At 38.2% G+C, this 10,291-nt stretch overlaps 1 protein-coding gene across 3 annotated transcripts in view; it reads left to right on the top strand.

Moving 5' to 3' along the window:
• The window catches only part of LOC107043157 (transmembrane channel-like protein 7), a 57,268-nt gene extending 47,230 nt beyond the window's left edge, over nucleotides 1–10,038 (top strand). For all 3 annotated transcript variants that reach the window (XM_015264498.1, XM_029126468.1, XM_015264499.1), the window contains 2 exons: nucleotides 5,110–5,363; nucleotides 6,157–10,038. In XM_015264498.1, the coding sequence (XP_015119984.1) occupies nucleotides 5,110–5,363; nucleotides 6,157–8,061 (2,159 nt within the window). In that variant the 3' untranslated portion in view covers nucleotides 8,062–10,038. The remainder of the gene's footprint in view (nucleotides 1–5,109; nucleotides 5,364–6,156) is intronic.
• The last annotated feature ends 253 nt before the right edge of the window (nucleotides 10,039–10,291 follow it).

Raw genomic sequence — 10,291 nt, 5'->3', positions numbered from 1 at the left:
GTGTGTGTGTGTGTGTGTGTGTGTGTGTGTGTGTGTGTATGTATGTACGTCAACAAAATTTTGCCTAACGATCTCTCTCGAACAAACGATGCGATTCGATTTTTTTTTTGTAATCAATGCATCTTCATGGAACTTAGAACTGATTAGAGTCTGTAGAACATACGTCTCTAAAGTTAGCGGAACAAGGTCAAAACATCGCCTCAACGGTTCTTTAGATATTGCAGTAAAACTAGTAAATCAACGTCGAAAAATGACATTTTTTTACAAATTTGGCGATTTCTCTCAAAGTAACGATCGGATCGATTTCTCTCCATCATAATCGATGGAGCTTTGTGTACCTAAGACTGGAGTGAAATTCCAGCAACATTGTCTCAGCGGTTCTGGAGTTATTCAAATATGAATTGTTAGCTTCCCGACCCGAAGTGAGGAAGTTATTGTAATGACCCCGAAAATCGAATGTGGAATTTCGATGATTCCTCCACATTTCTTGACCTTCGGAATCATCCTGATATATTTTTGAAGACATGTCTGTACATGTATGTGTGTGTGTGTGTGTGTGTGTGTGTGTGCGTGTGTATGTGTGTACGTATGCGACCAAAATTTTGTCCAACGATATCTCCTGAACGAATGAAGCGATTGATTTTTTTCTTCCTTCAAACGATGCGTGTTCATGTAACTTAGAACTGTTTAGTTTATGAAAACAATTGACTCAGCGGTTTTTCATTTATCTACATAAAACTTGTAAAAAAAATGCCAAAAAGCGTCAATTTCATAGAAATTCGACCATTTTACCTAAGGTAACGATGGGATTTGAATTAATTTTGTGTAATCGATGCGTCTCTACATAACTTGATTTTTATTGGATTTTGAGCAAAATCGCCTCAGTGGTTGTTGAGTTTGTCAAATAAAACTTTCGAATTTTGCAATTAAAAAAAAGAGAAAGTCGGAAAATTTTAGAGTGGGTTAACTTACACTTTAAAGTTACAAAAGTTACAAAATTTTGAAGTGGGTCAACTTTGAAGCTGCAAATTTTTAAGTGGATCAGCTTCGGAGTTAAGAGAATTTTAAAGTGGGTCAAGTAAAAAGTGGGTTTAACTCAAACTTGATTGAAGTTTGAGTTAAATTAAATTGCAAATGTGTTCTTTGCGAAATCACCCTAAGGGTAATGCCACAATGGATGCAACGCTAAAAGCATGCAGCGCATGAAATAATTATCCAACTGTTTTCCGAATATTTCTGACAATGACTAGCGTTGCGTATAGCGTGTGTCGCATTCACTGTGGCATGACCCTAGCGTCAACAAAAACAAATGGTCGGGAAGTTATTGGTTCGACCCGTAATAAGTCACATTCAATTCCACCAACCCCTACCGCTCATACCCCAAAGAGGGAACGCGCGACCGGGCCTGATTTTTTTTTCTGATTTTTAGTGAACAATTTCTAAGAATAAGTGAAAACTTCACTTATTTCCAGGATCTTTTATTCTCTACGAGAGTTCTGAAATTCAGAGATCTTAACTGGAAACTAGGAAGTTTTCTTTCCGTACTAATCTTCACTTTTCCCCATCCAGGGATTAGTATTGACCCTTCCCCAAACTCGTAAAACTGAAAATCACTACGGAAAAATATCGTTCACGCCTAGTGCCATGGGGTTTTTTTACTCGCGTATTGGCCACAGAGTTGCCAGATATGGCTATAAATCGCCAAACTGGTGGTTTCGGAACCCCTCTGGCGGGACAAATTTGTCGCCAACTTGCTAATTCGCCAACTAGCGGTTTGGAAAATTTTGTGAAAAAAAAAATTCTGCAGCCATCACTTGCAATTTCTAATGTCTTCTCAGGGAAAAAATAGTATCCGTCGCTTGAATTTTCGCGCATATTTTCGGCCGGGGATTTTTGCCTTATAGCGTTGACAGCCATGGTTACTGCTTGCCCAAATGCATGGCACAAGCGCCAGAGCGAGTCGAACGTATCCACACGTAAATCACGTGATATTGTTTTGATTTGTGACCGGGTACAAGTTTCTACAGGTCATTCTTTTGGTCATTATTGCATTATTTCAGAATATTTTTATGATTTTGACAAAGCGGATGACTCTACGTAAAATGATAGTCATTAAAAATCGATCCATACTGAATAAATAATCGAATAAACAAATTGATAGACAGAGGAATAAATCAGCCACCAGTAAGAGTACCAAGCCCTCTAGATCCGCGGTTTCCGCCTCGCAGTTCTATAGAAAAGTTCAAGAGAGTAAAAATAATGAAGTGCCAAGACCCTACAATACGACTTGGGAAGGAGAGGAACGATTTGCAGGTAATTTAGTGTGAACCATCGATAGGTAAACTTCTATATGCATATCGATTATATTAAAAATTTTTAGGGTGGTTGAAGCAGGCTCCAGGCAGTGTTTTTATTAAAAATAGACGAGAGGCCTACTGCCAATGATGCCTAAGTGGTTTACGTGCTCATAAAACAGATCTCGATAATCATGCCCAGTCAATCCGTCATCAGCAACGAGCAAAGGAAATTGTCGGCTCGAAACAAGAATTTAGCACAATGTGGTGAGATATTTAATGTATTCAATTGTGTCTTTTCAATTATTGTAAGTCTATCTCAAAAATGAGTGATTTTGAAAGGATATTGCTAGATTTTTCGCTAGCTGAAAGAATTCTCTCCGAAAATCTTTCTTTTCTCAGTGATTTCAAATCAATTCTGTTCTCTAATGCTTCCCTTGTATTGGTTCCTAGGTGTTTCCAAGAAATCTGATGCTTCGAAAAAGACAGACATTTCCCTGGTGGTACACGTAGCATGTTACAGTTCAGCACAAATTATCGATTATCTTTCTGAACTGTTGAAAAAGCTTGGTAGTGGAAGTGCTTTTGAAAAGTTACAACTTCATCGAACGAAAGCATACAAATTGATTTTAAATGTAATATCACCTGCTTTGATGAAAGAGCTGATTGATGATGTTGGGGACGGATATTTTGCCATCATCGTCGATGAATCCACGGATGTGTCTTGCTGCAAATACATGGCGTATGCTATCAAATATGTCAGTCAACGAAGTCAAAAAATTCTCACCAACTTTTTGGGATTTACTCGAGTGACATCAGCTACTGCAGAACAACTCCATATTGACTTCAAGCAATTCCTGAGTGATAGTGGCCTAAACATTGAAAAGATGACTGGGGTTAGCACAGATGGAGCGTCCAATATGTGTGGGAATAATCACAGTCTATTTACACTACTCCAACAAGACCAAGCTACATTGCAACTCCTGAAGTGCATGGGCCACTCTCTCAGCTCAGCAGCTTCGAAAGCGGCGGATGAATTACCCTCAGAAGTTGAGAATTTGATGAAGCAAAGCAAGAAACACTTCTCTCACAGTTCAGTTCGTATTGACAAATGGGAGGAACTGTACAAGAGCATGAATGAACACAGTCATCCTCAAACAATGGGATGAATTAAAAGAATTTTTCGACAAAGCAGCGATGTCTTTCGATAAGAAGAACACGGATGGTCGTATATTATCAGACACATACAAGAAGGATTCTGTCTTATTGTATCTAAAGCTTGTGGAGAGTGTACTGAGAGATTTTATAGCTTTAAATATTGCCTTTCAGAAAGCAAATGCTGATATTACTGTTCTTCATAACGATCTGCGTACTTCGATAATGTCTCTAGCTCGACAAATTTTCAAACCTACATTCCGCAAACCAATTATGCGTCAGTCCAATCCATCGAATGCCATGTTGCAGCAACCTGATCTGGAAGTTGTAGAAAGGGCTATTGACAAAGCCGCAGATCAATTTGGTAACTCCCTGTTATGGATGGATGCAGTAGACTTTGGTCTAAAATTCTCCGATTATGCCGAACAGTGTACCTCGAAGGGGACAATCTTGACTGAAGACTTAGTAGCTGTCAAGTAGAGGTCTCAGGCATATATCTTGAAGCTAGTCACTGAACCTATGGAAAGACTGCCAAATAATCTCGAGGTGATCGAGAAAATCAGTTGTTTCACCCCTGCAGTGTGTCTCTCCCAAACAGCATCTGTCTCCGTGAAAGATTTGCCTTGGGAGCTCGCAGGTAATTAATTCCCCCTCTTATATCGCAAATAGAAGTCTCTCCTCCATACCCACGGTTAATTCACTATTACAGATACCACTATTGATCGACACAGAGTGGAAAGCCAATTACGACAACACCAGACAAAAAAAATGCCTGACATTTCTCCAAATTTCACTGATAAAGTGAGTCCAGAGGAATTTTGGATTGTGGTGAGGCGAATAGAAAGTAATAATGGAGAAAAAGTCTTCAAAGATTTAGCATTTTAGATTTTGCTCTGAGAGCTCTGATTTTACCTACGAGCAACGCTGACATTGAACGCATCTTCAGTGTTATGACAATTGTCAAAAATAATTTGAGGAATTGCATGCTTCTACCCATGCTGGTAGCAATCATACGAATTAGGGTACACTTGAAAGTTTACGGTCGCTGTTGCTGGGATTACGAACCTACTGCTCACATGCTGGACTTATTCAATAGTAAAATTTATGAGAGAGATGGAAGAAAGAAGGATGGAGGGGAGGAAGAGCCCACTGATAGTTCAAGCTCTCGAACTCACTGAAGCTGATGAAATGTTTAATTTGCTTGCCCGATTCGAGGAACAGTGCACAAAGTTTTAATACCTGTTACTAAATGAGATTATTTATCTAACTGATAAAGTTCACGTTTCAGATATGTATTACTGGTTTCCATGGCAGAGAAAAATATTAAATATTCGATTTATAGATCGTAGAACATTAATGAAAATGGAATTTTTGAATTAATTGCCCCTCAAATTGTCCCCCACCCACAATGGCGGTTTTTTGGCGTTTTCAACCGCAGACAGTGGCGGGCTCTGGCGGTTTCCGTCGAGAGCGCTGGCGAAAAGGGGTCCTCAGTATCTGGCAACCCTGATTGACCAGTCCTCGCCTTCGGCTCGGACGCCAACTGCACGGGAGTAAAAACCCCATGGCACTCGTCCTGAAATATACTATTTATGTGTAATGTTTTATATTCATCAATTTCCGGAGGTCGAATAATTACAATTTCTCTTCTGCTCATCAGCTACAGCCAAACGAATTAGGAATGAGCCCAGAACAACGCTCAGAAGACGCACCAGCACTCGTTCACGTGGCACAGCACGTACCAGTACAGTACGACGAATGTCAACAAATGTTCCTGATGCTCAGAATATGTCAATGCTCCCAGATTTATCCGAGAATTTATCGAATGAGGAACGTACGTGGGAAGAAATTATGCAAATCAAGACGATGCCCGTCTGCATGGCACAAAAAATTCAGCTCAAGAGGCAACTACAGGTACTAAGCAAAATTATTTCTATTTTTCGGTTGGAAAATTCATTGGATGTTTCTAAAATTTTCAATGCAATCTAATGATATTCTCTGCAATAATAATTCGCAACGACCTGATTTTCAAATTCTCTCCATTCAATGAGGGTAAAATTTCCATACCTAAGAAATTTCATCATTTTTCTGCATGAAAAATTGAGAAAATTCGATCAATAACTTCATTATCTGAAGATAAAAAAAGTGCAAGGTATATTTCTGGATCCTTCCAATCAGAACTGTACATTTCCCCATTAATTATTTAATTATTTAAACTCTCCTGGAATAACAATGAAATGAAGATTAGAAAATTTTTACCATCCATTTCAATCAGACTTAATCACGTTGATGAGTAACACCATGTTATCCACATATGATGGCGATGATAAATTCCATCAGATTGAAAAAAAAGATTATCTTCCAATATTCTTTCCTTAATGCTCTCATTTCGAAGATAAATGCAAAAAATGATAGCCAAATAATTATACATAAGAAGTCAATCTCTCAAATGTATCGAAATATAAAATTTTCTTACTAAATATTAATTCTAGAAGCAACATATAAAAACAAACAATCCGTTGAAAGCTTCGTCGAACACAATACTGTTCTCCAGACAAATTCTGGTCTAAATTCAAAATATGCCTCAAAAATTAATCTCGAAACAATTTGACTGAAAATACGAAAAAATCAAACAAATTACTTGTTCTAAATTCTCACAAAAAAATGCAATATTAAATTAACAATTGGCTCCCTCGTTGTTCAACAGAACGCTACAAAGCTCCGACTACAAGGCTTTGAGCAGCTGAAATGGCAGCGCAGGAAAGCCTGGCAGCAATTCCAGATCCGTCTAAAAGAAGCCTACTCCAAGATGGAATTATGGAGTACTTCCCTCAAGAAGATCGGTGGAAATTTCGGTATGGGAATCGTGGCATACTTCCTCTTTATAAAGTGGTTGATGTATCTGAACATAATCCTCTTTATCATAATGTTTTGCTTCATTTCCCTCCCATCAATCGTCCTCACCCCCTCCCCTGAGAATTGCACTGGAAACACCAGCAGCATCGCCTGTTGCTCGGAGACATATCTGAATGTGTCCCATGAGACGAGCAACATAATCGACATAATGCAGGGTGGTAGTCCTCTGGAACGAACAATCCTCTTCTACGGAGTCTATACCAACGAAATATACGGAAGATTTAATGACGAAATCCACTACAATCTTCCATTAGCCTATATCTGCACGACAATAAGCTTTTTTCTCATAAGTCTAATCGCAATAGTTCGATCAGCAGCCAAAGGATTCAGAGAACGAGTGACAGAAGGTGAAGGACAATTTTATCAGTACTGCAATTTAATTTTCGGTGGATGGGACTTTTGCATCCAGAACGAAAAGTCAGCTGACATAAAGCACAAAGCCCTCTACAATGAGATAAAAGCGTTCTTAGAAGCTGAACGATTGGAGGAAGAAAGACAGAATCGAACGAGAGAGGAAAATATTAAACTTTTTCTCGTTAGATTAATTGTAAACCTTTTGGTGCTTGCAGTCTTAGCAGCTTGTGGATTATTCATCTATTACATAATCGATGTTTCCTTTGATAGAGTCAGCAATCCAGTCATCGACTCATCTGAGGAAACAGGTTACATCTCTCTGAGGAAAATAACACAATTACTCTATGAATTTCTTCCTTATATCTGCATCGTTGGGCTCAACGTCATTGTTCCTTTCTTATTCCGATATCTAGTGGCACTGGAACATTATTCTCCACTTTTCGTCGTGAGATTGACACTATTCAGGATTGTGTTCTTACGATTAGCTTCATTGGCACTTCTGCTGACGAGTTTGTATAAGATCATTGCTGTTAAAGTGGACGAAGAAAAGTGCACTAATGTAGAGGGACGACGTCCAGTCTGCTGGGAGACTTTTGTAGGCCAGCAATTCCTTAAATTGTATGTGACCGATTTGTTCACTCAATTCTTTGTGACTTTTTTCGTCAATTTTCCGAGGTCCCTGATTGCCAGACACACAGAGAACAAATTGCTGCGGTTCATTGGAGAGCAGGAGTTTGATCTGCCTCACCATGTGTTGGATATTGTTTATTCACAGACTATCTGCTGGGTTGGGACATTTTTTGCTCCTCTACTGCCACTTGTTGCAGCTGCTGGGTGCTTCTTATTATTTTATTTCAAGAAGTTTGCATGTCTGGTTAATAGCACGCCCTCGAGTCATGTTTACAGGGCGAGCAGGTCAAATTCTTTATTTATGTTTGTGCTGCTAGTTTCCTTTATTCTTGTGACTATTCCTGTGGGGTATTCAATCGCTGAAATCGAGCCTTCGAAATCGTGTGGACCTTTCAGGGGTCTCGGAACTGTTTGGAGTTTCTTTATTGGAACTTTCGAACAGTTCCCTGGGTGGATTCAGTCGGTGCTGTTCTTCCTGGGGACTGCTGGCTTTGGCATCCCTGCTTTTATTACTTTATCATTACTTCTGTATTATTATTATGCGGTTTCCATTGCGAATAAACATATGGTGATTGTACTGAAGAATCAACTAGTACTTGAGGGGCATGATAAACAATTTTTGTTAAATAGACTCAGTGCTTTTATCAAGCAGCAGCAGGAACAGTCCAAGTATCAACAAGATCAGTCGATTGATTTAGGGAATTTTAACTAGATTTAGAATTTGCAATATGAAAGGTATAGATATTTTCAATCAATTCTTTCGAGAATATCTTCGAAACGAATGGCTTTAACGGGAAATGTTCAAAAATATTTCGTGTAGTACTTAAATGGAATTTGTCCACAAGAAAGGTCTTTTGGTGACATCGGAATCTATTATGGATTAACATCCTACTACCCTTTCACTAGTATTTTTGACAGATAATTCATTTCATCTTAGATATTTTTAGCGAAAGAGTCATCCATAAATGAAAGAGATTTTTTTACAAATAACAGAAATAACTGAAACCAAAAAATTTCGACATACTTCAACAACGTCATAGTATTTTCAAATCAGTGGAGTTCCTTCATTTTTTGAAACAGTTGATGTTTCGCAATGAGATCCTATTTACCAAATTTACAACTCTCACATTCTAATTACACGATATACATATTGAATTCTACTACATTGAAATGAACAAACTAGATTTCCCATAGTACAATCTGAATTCCACATTGGATTATTCAAATTTGTAAATGTACAATTTGTTGTGTGCAATTCGACAGAGATAATTTGAGCATGTGTCATTCAATAAAAACGAAAATCCACCAATCCAGGCCCGAGTTACATGCATTTTGTGTGTTTCTTGAATTGCACATGAATTATGTATGTCGAATAGCATAAAATAAATTAAACATTTTCTAGCATAAACGCTACACCGTACAATTCAAATTGCCTAATACAATTTAGTTGAATTAAAAATGGACAACTTGCAATTACAATGTGGGATTTAAATATCCTATAGACAAAGTCTTAATGCAAAACACCCTATGTATCAAAACATGAACGAAAACGATGGTATTGTGACGTTTGGGCGTTTTTTCCGATGGGTTAAAAAATAATCTAACAACCAACGATGAGAAATCCTCGGGTCGCCAAGCTGACCCTCTGCTTCGGCTAAGTGCTCCGGTCGAGCTCACGAGGAGTTCGCTCACTTTAAGGATGTAAATTGGGAGAATAAACTCGGGATAAATGTCTTTAAATAAGAACACCGCTCGAATGATTAAATGATAATATAATAAGTGATCCTTTTAACGTTATACAAGACAACGTAATAAACCGGGTTCAGTGTAACGCGTTATTAAAATTATTCAAAAGTTCTCAGCGGAAGGACCGACTATCCTGTTTCGCCTCTGCCCGTGATCTGCCTCAATTTTGGAGCTGTAACTAGTTGCTAACCCAAAACTGCAAATTAAGCATTCTCACGGTTTTAAACTAAGACAGCCATGCTGCTGTCATTGACGGTCTCCACACAGTCAAACAGTTCCTGAACGGAAACTGGACTCAGGTAACACCGTGAGACTGCTTAGGTAAGGCAGTCAGTGTCTGAAGAAACTGAAATTCTTTCAGTTTCTATCCACTTGAAATAAAATGGAAAATATTATTTCCTAAAATAAAATAACCGACGTATAGACTGGGTCCATACGTCACAGTATGCAACAGGTAATTTTGCCAGAAAAATGTTATGAAAATATACGAAATTTTCCATTCTCCATTTCTTTGCAATTTTTTTATTGATTAAACTCATAAAAAAATATCTTGCCGGATACAGAGTGTAAATCGAAAAAAAATCCCATGGAGAAATTAAATGAAGCGATAAATTACGCTTTTCGGAACAATGAAAAATACATTTTCAAAGTGATAATACCAAGGACCTATTTTGCACACTAGGATTAACGATAATATCCATGTAATTTAATTCATTAAATTTGTAAATAATTTGAGAATTGAATTCATATACTCACATGAGCAGTTGGACGGCTGATTACAACTGATACAAGGCTTTAAATATCTAGTGATATCAATCGAAGAGAACTAGAGAAATATAGAATTCATGATCTCAGATTTATCAGAATAATAACGAAATACCATGAACTTTATGTGCAATATGTGACGATATTTATTATTAATGAAAATAATAGTATATTTCTAACCTGGGGAGGGAAAATAAAGGATCCTCAGCCGCCAGTGCAATTACCAGCCGAGCCGAAGGCGAGGTTGGTAAGCACGCGGCTGAGGGTCCTTATTTTACTTCCCGTGGTTAGAACGCGATTTTCCGTCTCGGCGTAGGCGCAAAGTCAGAGTTCCCTGCCGCTTCGCGGGAGGGAAATGTAACTTTGCGCCCGCCGGGACGGAAAGATTATTTATCCTTTTCCAAAGCCAATCTTTAAAACCAAAAAGAATA

This window comes from Diachasma alloeum, unplaced genomic scaffold (assembly GCF_001412515.2).
Source record: "Diachasma alloeum isolate Michigan unplaced genomic scaffold, Dall2.0 Dall_scaffold_00549, whole genome shotgun sequence".
NCBI lineage: Eukaryota > Metazoa > Arthropoda > Insecta > Hymenoptera > Braconidae > Diachasma > Diachasma alloeum.
Note: the sequence above shows the minus strand (reverse complement) of the source record. Positions and strands in the feature narration are given on the sequence as shown.